Raw genomic sequence first — 16187 nt, 5'->3', positions numbered from 1 at the left:
ATACCTTTCACTCTCGTTCCGCTGTTTCTGCTGGTGCTGGCACACATGCTGCCACCCACAGCAACCCTCACTTTTCTGTTACAAATCTCTACATTATCTCTTTCCCCAACGCTCAGAAGCAGAGTCTCAGATTAACATAAGAACAGATGCATTGGGGCAACCTAAACTCTGCATAGTAGCCCACTTCCAAATCCCCGCTTCTAATGCCTTGGGGAAGGGTATTAAGACCCTGGCAATCACCATATTGCTTCCTGAAACACTGTTACATTTCAAAGGTGCATGTTCAGGACTCCTCAGTAGACTGAACTGACTTTCTCAGTTCTGCTGTATCCTTTTTGATGCAAGGGGACCTAAATTGCATGTAACCTTCAACAGTACACATGTAGGAACACCATGGATTTTTTTATAATGATAGAATACTTTCTGAAGTCTTTTCTATTTCTTCTCTAATAATTTCTAACACTCAAATTCCTCTTAACAACAAGCTGGTGTTTCATGGGGGATCATTACTGAAGAGTAATGATCACTAGACCCTATCATGTTGCTTTTCCTTTCCTTTTACCTACAGTAAATTTCATCTGCCAAGTGCAGTGAGCAAGTTTTGTGAAGGTCTTCCATAGTGTTTTATTACCAACCATTGTTATTGCAGGCCTGAAAAGCTTATTCATCAGCTTTTCTTGCTGTTGGTGCAGTTTCACTCTTCGCTCCCTGTCAAGATCAGATGAGTGTGTTAACCACCGCAGGCCTCTCTACACAGCACTAGTGTGACACATCTGGAGTGCTGGGCCCAGCGTTCTGGGCTCTCCAGTACAAGACAGACATGGACATACTGGAACAAGTCCAGCGAAGGGCCTCAGCAATGATTAAGGGACTGGAGCATCTGAAATACAAGGAGAGGGTGAGAGCTGGGACTGTTCAGCCTGGAATAGAGAAGGCTCAGGGAGGATCTTATCAGTGTGTATAAATACTGGACAAGAGCGTAAGGACGACGGAGCCAGGCTCTTCTGGGTATCCAGTGACAGGACAAGAGACAATGGGCACAAAATGAGAAAAGGAAATTATGTTTAAACATAAGAAAAACTTTCTAGTAAAAAAGAGTGGTCAAACTCTGGAACAAGCTGCTGAGAGAGGCTGTGGAGTCTCCATCCTTGGAGATACTCAAAACCCAACCGGACCCAGTCGTGGTCAACCTGCTCTGGCTGACACTGCTCCATGCAGGGGCGTTGGACTACATGATCTCCACAGGTGCCTTCCAGCCTCAACTATTACATGATTCTATGAGCATTAAAAATTGCTGTATGGCAGATTATCTTTATGTTATCAGCCTGGACAATGTAAGGTTGCCAAGCGTAAATGCCATGAAAAACAGGTCACAGGCCACGTTACTATCAGGAGCACAAATCCCAAGTTTATTAGGGATCCACGGTGAGGCAATCCTCCTACTGAGCCTCTACAGCAGCAGTCTGTTAATTTTGCAATTCTGGTTTTCTCTCACCAAACCTAAATAATGGAGCAAACGGTGAATTAACTCTGCAAATACTTAAAAAAAACCCCCAACAAATCAAAAACAAAGCAAAAAAGTCCCCATGCAACTCTGTCAAATGAGTATACATTACAGACCTTCAAGGGTTTTTTATAGTTAGTGTATGAAAACACTATCCAATGAATACAGGCACACAGACATAATCTGAAAGGCAGCCCAGAAGCCAAAAATCTAAATGCTTTCTCAGAAAGTACTCACTTAGCATGCATATACAGAAGGGTGTATAAAATGTTTGAGAGGTATATGTTTAGAGAAATCTCGTGAATATACACAAACATTTTGCCAGCTACAAAAGGTTAGCAAAATTTGAATATCACCTGATTCAGTACTTTCAGTAATCTGATTAAAATATACAGTCCATAGTATATAGTAATATGCACAACCATTTTACCAGTGTTTTCAAAATTTCAAAATTCAACAACTGTGGAAGTATAGATTAAGACTCACTGATTTTACAGACACATAGCACACTTGAAATGGAGTAAAACGAAGTCCTGTGCTTCACAGGGGCTAATTTCACAATATCCAGGAGGTCCATATTCCTTAAAATTCAGCTTTAGCAAGTCCACTTGCAAGATTCATGCCAGGTCACAGGGAAGTGAGAGTGTTATGCAAGGTTACAGCCAAAAATACTGAAGTCACACACACCTTTAGTAAACATAAGCATGCTAAACTATTATTAAATGCATATATGATTTTAATAAACAGGTATATTTTTTAGCTGGGAGACATCTTCTCCTGGTGTACTTGAAGGTTTGCCTGAAGAATCATTTTCTGGATTGCATACAGCGTCTGCAGAGGAAGATGTGTTGTTTGCGCCTGGTGACTGTATAACATTTGCTCAAGTCTCTGAATACCTGTAGAAAGGAAATACAGAGGGAAATACTGACTGGACGTATGGAAAAAAAAATTCACCACGAGAGTGATTAAACACTGAAATGGGTTCCTCGGGGAGGTTGCGTAATCTCCATCTTTAGACAGTCTCAAAACTTGACTGAACAAGGCCAACCTGCCTCAGCTGAACAAGAGCAACCTGCTCTCCGACTTAAGAGACTGGCCCTGCCTTGAGCAGGAAGTTGTACTGGATGACCCGAGAGTTCTCTTTCAATCTACATTTTTCTCTGACTCTATATGCTCCCATTACTTCACAGATGTCCCCTTTGGCAACGATATAAAGCATTCATTCAAGGTTAAGTAAGTATTTGACAGCACAGGAGATGGATACCTTTTTCATATCCAACATGAGCCACATAAAAATGAGGGATGGTGGGGAATTCCCACACGTTATAAAGCATAATTTGAAAGAGTAAAAATCCTTTCACATAAAATTTGATTCCTTACTTCTGATAGAGTAAAAATAAATTTAAAAATTAAATTCTGAAAGCTTTAGAGGTTTAACATAATCCAGCTAAGTGCTTTGTAACTGATGCTCTGGGCCAATCTAGTATTTCTCAGTTCATATGAACTCTAAAAATGCCCCTCACAAGCTGAGAGAGACTAATTAAGTTTGAACTCATTATTTATAATGTTAACGTTTCTTAAAACTTGTGTGCTACTACCTGCCATATTAGAAGTAAAACCCACTTACACAAGTAAATCTTATCTACAGAATCCGAGAAAACCAGTCTAAACCATCCAGGTTCGTAACAATAAAAAGCTTTTCCAGGACTAATCAGGAGTTTTTTATCAAGGAACTTCTGCCATAATTCAAGTTCGGCTTCAAATGTCTGTGATCTTAAGAACTAAAAGAAGAAAATAATTTTTTATTAAAAGTTGAACAAGTGCATGAATTCATTGAAACTATTTTCCAGGACCTGATACTAAAGTGTGTAACAACATGCACAAGTAATTTTTACATTTCCAACTTTCACATTCCCACCCCTTTTCTAACTTCTTACATACTTTTCTGAAGTCTGCCCACACATAGAGTCCTCCTGAACTTTTGAGCACAGGTATTCCAACATCTGCAAGCCCATCCACAAGAATATTCTGTGCTTCTTTAAGTCGCTTTTTGTTGGTGGGAAAAAACACGTTATCCAACCAATCTATCAAAGCAAGAAAAATATAATTCTGTTTTATTTCCACCTGCAATGGAAAAATAAGAGTTCAATGGAAACATTTCTAGTGTGGCTAACCTCTGTCCCTAAGGAACTGACTGAGAACATGCTGAACAGGTCCAGGACAGCTATGGAAGACAGCCAGTTGATTCACAGCTTTCTGAATTTCATGATTTCTGGTGTACAATACTGCAACTCTGATACCACTCATACCAAAATCCTTGGAGGACAAAAAGAAGAGAGAGAGGTGCAATTTTTACGTTATGTTTGTGCTTTGTCAAGCCACCAAGACTAGAGTCATTGTGATGCACAGGAAAAAAAACCTTCTGGAGAAAATTCTCAGCGTTGCCAGATGGAGTCCCTAGTGTGATAAAAACCAGCCAGCAACTTCTAAACAACCCTGGGGCAGGGGGGTCAGTGGCTTTAACAGGGTTGCTTTATATGCTTGGCTCATACCCTTGGGCTGTTCCCATTATACCCCACTATCGTTTCCAAGCAGTCATCAGTTTACTGTTCCCTCCAAGAGAAGAAAAGGCAAAATGCTACAAATCTGAAATGTGCTTATATGTTTCAATGCCTTTAATACATATGCATTAACTGTTGCTGCTAAGTAGATCCCACAAATTTTACACTACCAAAGAAGAAAACAAATTAATAAACAAAGAGAAACTCAGTTTGGCACCTGTAACACAAATTATGTCAGAATAGCCCAACGAATTTTTGTGGAGAAATATCTTAAATTAAAACACAAACATTGTATTTTGACCTACCTTGCTAAAACCCCACATAAAATGTGTCCGTTCTGGATCTGGTAAACTGAATGAGAAAAGAGGAAGACAAGAACTGTTGCTATAGAGGAACAAGTTACGCAGGTTACAAAAATGTTTAAATTTGTAAAATTGTAGTAATTTTTTAGTAAAATTGGTATATAATCCTTTCAAGTGACACGACATTTTTTCGGAGATCTTTTAACAAAAGATTATCCTGCGACACTGATCTCCCAAGTGTGTGCTGAGGCACTGATTTGCAGGAAAAAAAACACAGAAAGAATCTGCACTAAGATGTAATGGTCCAGTTAAAATCCCAGATTCCCACTGCATAGTTAGTGATCACGCCCATATTAAAACAAAAGCAGTATTTCCATAAGTGATGCACAACTGCTCTTGTACTTGATGGAGAAAAATTGTTTGCTCAACTGTGCTGTAGTTCAGGCTAGGGAAGGGAGAAGTGAACATTTTAGGGCATGCATGTACACAGTGAGGTGCAACTAAGCAAAATACACCTCAGCATATCACTGCAGATGATGATTTCTTCTCCTTTGTGTAACTTCGTGTAGGTAGGGCCAAGGCTGGAAATTTCCTTCTTCAGCCTAATGGAGCTGGGTGAACTTTCACAATAACAAAAGTATTCTTTTAGGCTTCATTTATGGTTCATGATCTCGTATGGGTGAGGCAATACCCAGCCACTCACTGAGCTTGGTTGTACTTGCATGGACTTGGAAATTTCCCATTGGTATGAAATTTATGCAGTTATACAAAGACAATCACATACTTTTGGGGAAAGAAGTTTTATTAGTCAGATACCAATAGGTTTAAATATTCTTGAATCATTTATTCTTTTCGTCACCTGTTAGGAAACTAAGAGCCCAACAGCATACTAGTCAGGAAGGAGACTCATTATAGCAGGTAACTTGCACAACCTTAGGCAACTTCATTACCATTACAGTGAGAGCCTTGCTCAGGCTGTGTAACAGGGAACAACGAAGAAAAGCGGTGGCAAAATGATTAAGGGCTCTGTCAATTTTTATTGTTATTACTGTATCATCATACACATTGGCTGGAAGCAAGAGATCTGCCATTTAAAGCCATCTATGAAGAAGATCTCATGTATTAACTAGTCTCATAGTTGCGAAGACTTGGATATGAGTTCATTTGAACTGTACCAGTTATACTAGCTAACCAGAAGTTTGAAAAAAATGGTATGGGTTCTATTTGGGATTAAATATGTTCTAATCCCTCCTAAGAAATCACACTTACCAATCTAAGCTAAGAACACTGGTGAAGGTGGTATCATCATAAACAGACAGCATGTATATTTCATCCATTATTACATGCAATTCATATCTATGTATAGAAAAATAGAGTCATATTAACATATTTAAAAGAAATTTCTTCGCATATATATATGTATAATCCCAACTACCGCCATAGCAAAGTATCCATAAGCATGCCTACTTGCTATTGTATTCCCCCTACAAACCTTACCCAAAGAGGTCACAAGGTGTACTGTGAGCACTTGTGCATCACCATCTTCTATTTATACACATTCTGTATTTCGCAGCAGCAATAACATTCCATATATCTGAAACAAAATCCAACTGCATGCTCAATCCAATGGTTCTCTGGAATATGTAAGGTCCCACCCAACTCTTATTTAAAATGAACACAGTGGTATATTATAAACTGCTTTACCCTGCAAGATTTCTCCAGTGAGCCTCGAAGTCAAATGCAGGTGGTGTTAGATTTTAAAAAAGACTTGCCATGCACTTAAGATATAACTCTCTAATACACTCTCGCTGTGAAAGCCACAGTAAACAGTAAGCCATGTTATCATACTTGATACCAACAAGCCATGCACATATTTATAAATACTGAAAAAATTGCAGAACGGTTTTAAACACCCAAGTAGTGCAGGTGTCCTCTTCTAAGTAAACCTCATTTAATTTGATCGTTGAGTTCTATAATTTTTTTAAAAAGGAAGTTTGGTTTCAGGACAGTTTTTACATTAAAAATAAAACTATTGTTTCTAATCCTTAACCTCTAACGTTATTTTAGTACCAGCTTAAGTTGGTTGCATCCTGAAATCCATGGGGCATGCTGAGAAAAGATACATTTGCCTTTTTAAAAACTTGGTAACTGGAAGTAGCGCATTGAATTCTACTGTCCTGGTTTTGGCAGGGATAGAGTTAATTTCCTTCCTAGTAGCTGGTACAGTGCTGTGTTTTGGATTTAGGATGAGAACAAAGTTGATAACGCACCGATGTTTTAGTTGTTGCTAGGTAGTGCTTACACTAGTCAAGGACTTTTCAGCTTCCCGTGCTCTACCGACTGAGAAGGCTGGAGGTGCACAAGAAGCTGGGAGGGGGCACAGCCAAACTGGCCAAAGGGACATTCCATACCATGTGACGTCATGCTCAGTACGTAAACTGGGAGAAAGCTGGCCGGGGGGGGCCACTGCTCGGGGACTGGCTGGGCATCAGTTGGCGGGTGGTGAGCAATTGTACTGTGCATCACTTGCTTTGTGTATTATCATTATTATTATTACATTATTATTATTATTATTTTATTTCAATTATTAAACCGTTTTTATCTCAACCCACAAGTTTTCCTCACTTGTGCTCTTCCAATTCTCTCCCCCATCCCACCGCGGGGTGGGGGGCAGTGAGCGAGCGGCTGCGTGGTGCTCAGTTGCCGACTGAGGTTAAACCACGACATCTACCAACCTCCTCTGCTGTTTCCATGAAAAGAAAATCATGCCAAAAATGCAGGAATGTTGTGTTATCCCCAGTAATCTTTGGTAATTAATGAACAACTAATACCAACCTACTCTATTTCAGATTGTCAGAAACTAAGTATTGTTAGCTTCAAAGTGTGTACAGGATTTTGCGGTCATTCTTTGGCAGAAGCTCACTGAAATAATAAAGGAATATATCTTTTCCTAAAAATATATAAATGCTTTTCAAAAGGAAATGATTTTTCTCCATCAGTACTCAAGGGATTCAGGAGACTGTTAGAGCTTAGAACATGAACTCTGAGCTGGTTAGGGATAAAAGAAGTGGAATGGGGATGAGACATTTCAGAAGCACCTTCCTCTGATGGGAAGTGAATTGCTTGCACATCTCGAGCTAAGTAGGTATAAAAGATGCTACAAAACTTCAGACTGTTGACTTACTCCTTGCCAGTTCAATTACTTTCCCCCAATATCAAATGTTAAGATTTTCTTTTTTTGACAATGTTTCAAATGACGGTGCTGGCCATGTTTACTACTACTGCTAAAGACTGATCATCACCTGTTGTCATTTTTCTGAGCCGTGCATCAAAGCAGTTTAATATAGAAACTTTGTTAGCCAAATAAAAAGCTTTATAAGTTTAAACCACACATAAAAGAAAAAAAAAATCCCAACAGTATTTCATTCAGAAAGACATTGTTGGGTCCCAGTTTAAGCAATTTATTCTAGTGTTCCCAGGAAGGCCAAGTAAATAGGATAGTAACACAAGAAACATCATCAGCGCCCTGCCCACCACCTCCTCTGAACATGTACAAGCAAAGAACAGGCGACCACCAGGGGTGATTTTTCATCACTGCTATATTGCATTCACGGAAAATGAAACACCAAACAAACAGTTCTAGGGCTCAAACCTGTGCGCAAACTCTAGACATTCTTTCAGTAACTGTGCTGGGTAAATGTCCCCTAATGGATTGTGGGGGTTGATCAGGATTAATGCTCTGACTCGGATGCCCTGGAAAAAGAAAAGCTGGTAGTCGGAGGCACAAACAACGTCAAACCAATGACTAGCGAGGATGCAGCGAGGAAGTTTGTGAATGCTTCAGCGAAAAGCAGCTTTTGAAAAGTATTTAATTACATACTATAATTACTACTCAGACTAAGGTTCCAGCTACCGCCCTTGTTTCATAATTTATCCAATACCACCACAAAAACCATACTAAATAGTTCATTAGTAAATGAAAATCAGGTTAGCACTCATTTGAAACACCCATTGATAACAACAGGCAAGATTATGGTGTTGTAGGGATTAATACTGGTTCTACAGGCACACTTCCAAAATAATTTCCCAGGACTGAGCAAAGTTACTGTTGATAAACATGAGAAAGCTGAACAGAAATTGGACTTTGACTTCTAATAACCTGCCAAGTAATAATTTTTTCAGTGTTGCTTTTTTCTTTAAACAAGTAATGGAATCTGCAGAAGACTGAAAATTGAATTACTTGGTGTTCTATGAGATGCCCAGAGGTCTTGGGCAAATAATTACTTTTTAATTATATTTATCAACAGTGCAGAATTTCTGTTACGGAAATTCTCTCTCCACAGAAGCTAAATATTCTACTGTGTAATAAAAAGAGTCCCACATGGTCAAAAATTAGATTACAAGTACAAACATCACCACTCTACAGGTATTTTTCAGAAAATCATCTAGTTTCTATTTGCTAAAAAAATCCTTAATGTACATTAACATAAGCTCTATGCAGCTTATGTTACATAAATACATTTTTATTGTACACAATCAAACAGTGCAATGACTACAGCAGGAACTTTCAAGACTTTAAACATATCAACATGAGGAGTTGCCTTATTACTTCATGTTTGGGATAAACTTGAAATTAAATTATTATTTTTTGTTTCCGCATTTTTAGTTTTCAGAAAACCTCGCCCACTGCAAATTCTCACTCCACCCAAGCCTCCTCCAAAGGAGATTATTTGCAAAGACCAACTCCCAAGGAACTCCAGGAAATAAAATTCAATGATGAGGAAGCCCTGATATTTGCTTTCCCTGCCACGTGCAATTTGTTTGAGCGTTAATGGGTACTGTGAACAAGAACTTCACACAAAATGAACTTTCAGTGTATTGCCTTTGTTTCCAGGGAGAAATTATCTGAAAACAAGGTAAGTTGTAAATACTAAGCATAAACAGCTGTTTCACAAGTTGTCCTTGCACAATAGCATATTTAGTGTGTTAGTACATCCGACGTGTATTAAGCAGAAGATGCTGAGTGAGGCATTATTGTTCATAGGAACAGCTGCTGTGGAATGGCAGTTTCTCAATTGCTGTTCTAGTCTAGGTCCTCCAGCTATTTATGATATTACATGCATCCAAAGCAGATGTTTCTAATATTATTCGCGAGAACAGTTGCAGCTCTAAAAGGATGACAAACACAATCTGTAAAGAGTTAACCTGGCCTGTGATCCAGCACCTTGTCCAGCCAGTTCGTGTCCTGGCAGCCACAGTAACACTGCAGGGATGCTAGCTGCCTCCCTCTGCTAGGATCAAGTGATAAATGTCTGAATGCTCGGGCTCACACCGGCTGGCAAAGGCACAGACAGATGACACAGACATACAGATGGTGTCTAAACATAGGCACCATGCTGACCAAGCAATTAGCTAACTAGGATAGCATCAACGTATCTATAAAAAAATGTTACGCACAGACTTGCGTGTATCCAAAGTACCCACTTTTTATATGTGACCTTACTTATAACTGACCTTTGTAAGTGACCTTCCTTGTAACTATATGCTTTATCTATTGTTAAACCTCATTTTCTACCCTGGAAGAGGACACACGAAGTCCATCTCGATGTTTTGAAACATCACTACCATCATCACCACATCTTTGGTAAAATGTTTTACTATTCAGCCTGTGCTTCCTCCGCTGGATCTTTTCAAGGATGAGCACAAACAGTTAAGGTTAAGTGCATTTATAATTTTCCATGAAGTGAGTGGATTATGAGTGTCAAGACAATAGGAAGAGGAAACATTTTAGCCTGAAATACTGGTGAGCACTATTTTGTGGACACTCACAAAACCAAACATTTCCACAGGGAAGGCAAGCAGTTCCAAAGACAGATAGGAATGTGAAGAAAAAAAAAAAATTGTATGTGACAAGCAAGAATATCATCATTTATGCAGTCCTGATCAGAATAAAATCACTGAACATGCTAAGTATTTTGAACTAATGAAGTTTCCTAAACTCTGGAAAAATTGCATTTGTTATTTTTTGTTTGCTAGCAATTCCTTGTTAGCTGGAACTCAGAAGAACCCTCTTCAAAACCACGTTAGACATGTTTCTTTAATTAACTAAGTGGGTCGTTACAGTCGGATATTCTCTCTTCTGAGGCTCAGAACAATAGCTTGCTTACAACACTTTGAATTCCATTAAAATCTACAGAGAAAGAAACTTGGTCTTGAAACGCAGGTTAAGTTCTGTTCTTCATAAAATAGAGTCAGGGAGTTTCTCTGCGTTTTGTTATAGTGCCCAGATTATAAAATCAACTCGACTCCTGTTGCTAGAGTTGGACCCGCCTCCGTCACAAGACTGAAAATCTGCACAGATGAAACTGTACAAATGCTTCGGTGCTGAGAACATACGCTGCTTACAAAATAACAAGGAAAACATGAAAATCAGAAATCAATGTTATTGATACCTGCTTTCTAGCTCTCTGTAATGCATCTTCTAATTTTTCAGCTGTTAACTGGAAAGGGTGACTTTCTTCATCAGTCACCTACAGAACAAAAAAAATCAACGATAAAAAAATATTAAAAATATGAAAAAATAAAAAAAGAAGATAGTGAAGAAACGCTCCTGCCTAGTGAAAATACAATTGCTACTGGCTTTTATAAAACAAAAGAATCTGAAACTAAGATCAGCCTTTTCCATAAAACTCAATTATGTTGGTTTTAGACGTTGCCCTTATCCACGACTACACTATCAGCGACTTACAGAAGAACTTGTGTACTTGAAAGATCAATTTTTTTCCCCCCTCTGACTGTATCATTTGGTCTTATAAAAGATTCTACCCTCCTCTGACTTGCCTCACAGATTACTGAGCTTTCGAAGGGGGAAGCAGTGTTACAAAACTTATGTGGTAGATACATCTTTCAGTGCTTAAGGGGAAAAATTTGCAAACCAAATTTACTCATAGTAGGAGTGACAGACTTAGAGCTGATGAATTATAATTCAGCATGTCAGTGCAGAACAGCGTCTGACGGAATGGATGTAATCCTACACATCTGATGACACCAGCCTCCTATCACGCTGCAGTCTGAGAAAAAGACAGGCTGTCTCTAGAAGCGCTAGACTGGTCCCGGCTCTTCACTTGGACTCGGTTTGCATTTTCAGGTTTTTTTGATTGTTCCCTCTGAAATGTCTGTTAACGTATGTGAATAGCTAAAGCTTTACCTCACTGAACAAGGGAACGTGAACAGGCTGTATTCCGCCATATAGCCATGTTTTCGAGTTTATACCACCATAGTATGGAGCTGGAATAAGATATCCATCTAAAAACATTAAAAAATGGAATGAACTTTTCTCATGAGCAACTATTTTGCTATATTCTAATCGACTAAACTGACAAGCTAAGAATTTGGCAGCTGATTTAATCTCAAAGCCTTCACTGTGGCCTAAACCAATATTTAAACAAAACTGAAAATTAGGCATACGTCAATCAACCCAAATTCGTTCCCAATATTCTTCCTTAGCATTTGCAATAGCAGATTCAACAGTCGTATATATCTTCAGCAAAAGGGAACGGACCCGATCAACTGCTTGTTTTATTTATTTATTTATTTAAATAACAATGACAAATAATGATCCTGCGCTCAATGTTTTGCTAATGCTCGGCTACTACCATTTTTTCACCAGGAATTGCCGCACACCTCAAGTACTTCTTTCTGGTTGCCAAGGTGCTATCTTGCAGCCAGGGAGCCTACAGCACTGTGGAACTTGTTTCCCTCCTGATTTTTTTTGCTGTGAAGTAGCCCCAGGCTGGTGTTCTCCTGGAGATACTGCAAAAGCCCTGCGTGACAGGGTTTCAGAGGGGGCGGAGTGGGCTTCCTACGTTAACGAAGGGGTAAAAAGGAGCCTGTCAGCGTTCAAGCAGAAGAGTTCCTGTTAAAACTGTGCAAATACAATGAAATCTGAACATACTAAAAGACACGGATACAAGAAGCCTTCAGTAAACTATCATTTAAAGCTAAACAAAACTAACTGGTTTCACGGCGCTTTTGCCACCAATATGCTGAAGTCATTGCACCACGTTACTCTACATCACTCCACCATCCTCCCAAGGGCTTTTGGTGCCAGTAACAGGGTGCTATGGGGGCGGCACAGCCTCCTGCACCAGAGGCCACGTAAGTCATCCTGCTCACCTTCCTTCCCCGGCAGGTCTTCGCGGATTTCCCCATTCTCTGCTGTACTGCACGCCTACGCTGCTCTCCTCATTCCAAACGAGAGGAAACCATTTTCCTTTGCCGAGCTCTCTTTTTCCTCCTACTGCCTACTTCTGCTGTGAGCAGATTGTTTCCCAGGACTCCGCTCCTTCTGCTTTGCATTCCCACCTCTGCTTCCTCCTCACCACCACCCTTATCTGACCGGGAATCCCTCTTTTGATGCAGCTCCTTTCCCCTGTCCCAAATTCCTTCTACGTGTTTTCCTTACCTGGGTCCCAGATTTCAACCCAGTACACCTCCCTCCCTGTGTGCCTGCTCCCTCCAGCTTCCACCACGGTTCCCACCTCTTTTTGTCATAACTTTTCAAAATACACTGCATTCTCTTCATACCCTTCTCCTCTTCCTCTAATGCTCTTAAAAAACCATAGATTGCATTCCAGAAAGCGAGTGGGCCTGCTGATACCTCAAACATTTGCCACCATTCTAGAAATAGAGGCATTATTTCAAAGACACTCTGCCAGTGACAAAGAAATACCACGCCTTGCTTCACTCAGGCGGTTGGAGTAACAGCAGGCTGTCAGAAGTCACAATACGATTATATGCACTGCTAACAAATGGGTTTTTTTTAGTAAAATAATCAAGTTTTTACTCACCACCAGGGTCACATAATACGGTTGACAGAGTAGCAAAAACAGCACAACAGCCATTCATAACAGTTATCTGAAAGAAGTAGTACAAACTTTCATTTAGCAACGAAATATTTAGCAGCAATATCAGCACTTGTTTAAATTCATAAATTCATAACTATCAGCACTAGTTTAAATTAAAAAAGAGTGAAAAGCCACACTACTACATCTATAACACTAGTCCTTGAGTGTTACACCTTGCCCACTTTTTCAAATGGAAAATTAACACTACTAAGACTTGTGCAAATCTTGCATATATCCCTCCTGTAGCACCTTGCTGACATTTGTGTTCAGATTTATTCATCTTTATCAGTTTAAGAAAAGTAAGATGCAAGGATAAGGCACTTGGCTTACATGGTCCGGATTCAGTGCTTTTGCAGCTCTGGCATAGTCAGTTAGAAATTTGGCAATTTCTTCTCTGAAGCTAAAATACAGAATTAAAGTCAAATATGCAATCCCATATTTCTCAGGGGGAAAAAAGCACAAAATACACACAGAAGAATGAAGCTTACCAAAAATAGAACAAATGCACAATTCATTCTGTTATGAAAGCCTTGAAGATTTTGATTAAATAATATAATTTCCTCAGATATCCAGTGTGCTACATTTTGTGAGACAGAAGCACACAGAAGCCATCTGTTACCTTGAGTAACAGTGACTGTGACTCAACGATTATTGCTGTACACTAGAAAAATGAGAAAATAACACGTCTTTGAGCCCGAGTGGGACCTGTTTTTGGAGAAAGGGCAAGAATTTGGGTACCAGAAACACTGAAACCTGAGTCAATGATAATTCTTTAGGTCAAGACAGGCTTTCAGCCCGAGTGAAGGCGATGGTGGAGTTCCTATCGATCTTCAGCGAGCCAGTATTTCACCTCTACTCTTCACAGCCCCCAGAGTTTCAGTTTATCCCTCACCGAGCCTAGAATTAATCATTCCAGGAGCGATTCACCACATTGGTACGATTCACCACATCAATACGTGCTCTCTTGCTTGCCGACAAGTCCCCAGATCTTTGACCTTTCGCATTCTGGGTCTTTGTGGCACGCTGAGGGTGGGGAGAAAACCAGAACAAAAATCCGGAAAAGTAACTCCTGCACCCAAAGGAACCCAAAAGCCTGCCAGCGTGTAGACGACAGTAACACACCTATCCTTTGGGCCTACCAGAGGAATGAAACCCCACCCAGCTTCACACAAGCCGTGACCAGCACTGACAACAAGCAATGTGATAAATGGGAAGATGAACTCCTTACCTTCTAGTACCTTGCGTATCAGAATACTGGAAAAGATGGGGCTGCAGATAATTCATGTCAGGTCTTGTGAGCTAGTGACATGAAAGAGAGATACTGTACAACACAATGTTCTTGGGAGTTTCTGTTCTGCTGTAGCAGAGTAAGACTTGATTTTTTTTTTTTTAATTATTCAGTAACATTAAGGAAATGGAAAATATAAAAATTCATGAGTTACGATTATGTTTATACTTTGCACTTCTCTTTTTTAGTTTTAAGATATTAGAAAACAACATTAAAACATCATCAAAACGAAGGAAGAAAATATTGAAAGAATTATTTATTGGATTATTCTGTCATACATTAAAACAAGTCCTGAATAAGGCATTGAGGAAAAGCATCCCAGCTGTACCTAAGAGATTATGCAGCCACTTCTGAGAGATATCAAAGCTCAAACAACGCTTGCAATATTTATGGTATCAGCTTTTAATTCACATGTCAACCTTGACTAGCTTCTCAACCAACAGAAGAAAAGTGACAGCAACCCCATCTGTTACAGAAGAAAAACAGCTGCATTATCAGCAGTGGCTTTCTTGCTCTCAAAGCAGGTGCGCTCCTCCCCCGCCCTGCCCCGCCCCCCGAAAACTGGCTCAGTCCTATATTCATTGTGGCATTGATTTTGGTTTATTCCTAAGAAAAAAATTCTCTCCAGCTGCCAGCACTGCCAACTCATCAGCTAACCAATGTGTACATGGAGTTTATGCCTGACCCTCCATCACAAGCGTTGCAAATGCGCTAGCAGTTGCACGAGTGCAAATTCATTACCTCATGGAATTAGGAAGGAGAAGCAAGAGGTAATTGGCAAGCTGCAGAAGCTGGCCTGGCAACTAGGTCTTCGTTTTGCTAACACATAAGGCAGAACACCATGCTTTGCAGCAGATGAACTAGGATTAACAACTTTGGGGAAAATACCGCCTTTAAAGAATTTCTCCACAGCTGCGTTGCAGGGACTGGCTCTTGCTGCGGTGCACAGCAGCATAACGATTAGGTCATAGCTTTAATTTTGCTCAAAGTCTGAATTTCACGTATGGAGCAGTTTCAGTCAAAGTTTTGGCTTTGCCATCAGACAGGTGAGCATCTCATCAGGCCATGCTTTTCCCCTCCGAAAATACACCTCTTCCTGAAAGCTACCATTCCAAAGCAGTATTTTCTGCTGAAACAGGAACACACTCTTGCAGTTTGTAGTTTGTGAACAGACTCCGCAGTTCTGTTTGGAGTACGTGCTCAATCAAATGTGAAAGAAGTTCAAGCAAAAACCAAAACTACTCTGGTTTTCAACCAGAAGCAAGTTTTCAGTGTAACTATCACTTGGCAAATTATTTCCAAGTGTGCAACTGGAGCAGTACATAGAAACATATAAAGTATACAAACATATATAAAGTATGCTTCCTTGTGAAAGCTGTTGGTCACAGCACCGTCAGTATCCCACCCTATACGTTCCTTCGCCTGTGCTAAATTGTTAACCGGACGCTTCAAAGTTGTCGAAGATGAACTGGTGGTTAAATCCCAATCAGCCAGAAGACGGCAACACTTACTCTCTCCTCTATTAAGTCAAAGCAAAGCTTGTTCTCACTCGTGCCCAAATTCAGGATGCCCTGGAAGAGACGGCAGTTGCCAGATGACACCGCTGCGGGCGGAGGAAAGCACCCG

The 16187-nt window shown here is 40.0% G+C and overlaps 1 protein-coding gene across 1 annotated transcript; it reads right to left on the bottom strand.

Annotated features, from left to right (window-relative positions):
* Window positions 1–1401: 1401 nt before the first annotated feature.
* LOC103922442 (1-aminocyclopropane-1-carboxylate synthase-like protein 1) lies at window positions 1402–16177 on the bottom strand (the record flags this gene model as incomplete). Its single annotated transcript, XM_009330584.1, is given in 14 exon segments — window positions 1402–2368; window positions 2371–2400; window positions 3132–3285; window positions 3446–3588; window positions 3679–3820; window positions 4371–4416; window positions 5637–5723; window positions 8020–8120; window positions 10820–10897; window positions 11575–11672; window positions 13217–13283; window positions 13604–13673; window positions 14502–14572; window positions 16073–16177. Coding segments are annotated over 14 exon segments (1320 nt in total), but the record flags the coding sequence as incomplete, so codon positions are not given.
* Window positions 16178–16187: the final 10 nt, after the last annotated feature.

The sequence above is a fragment of the Pygoscelis adeliae genome, unplaced genomic scaffold, assembly GCF_000699105.1.
Source record: "Pygoscelis adeliae isolate BGI_AS28 unplaced genomic scaffold, ASM69910v1 Scaffold27, whole genome shotgun sequence".
Taxonomy (NCBI): Eukaryota; Metazoa; Chordata; class Aves; order Sphenisciformes; family Spheniscidae; genus Pygoscelis; species Pygoscelis adeliae.
The sequence above is the reverse complement of the archived record's forward strand: the minus strand, read 5'-3'. Positions and strand labels throughout refer to the sequence as shown.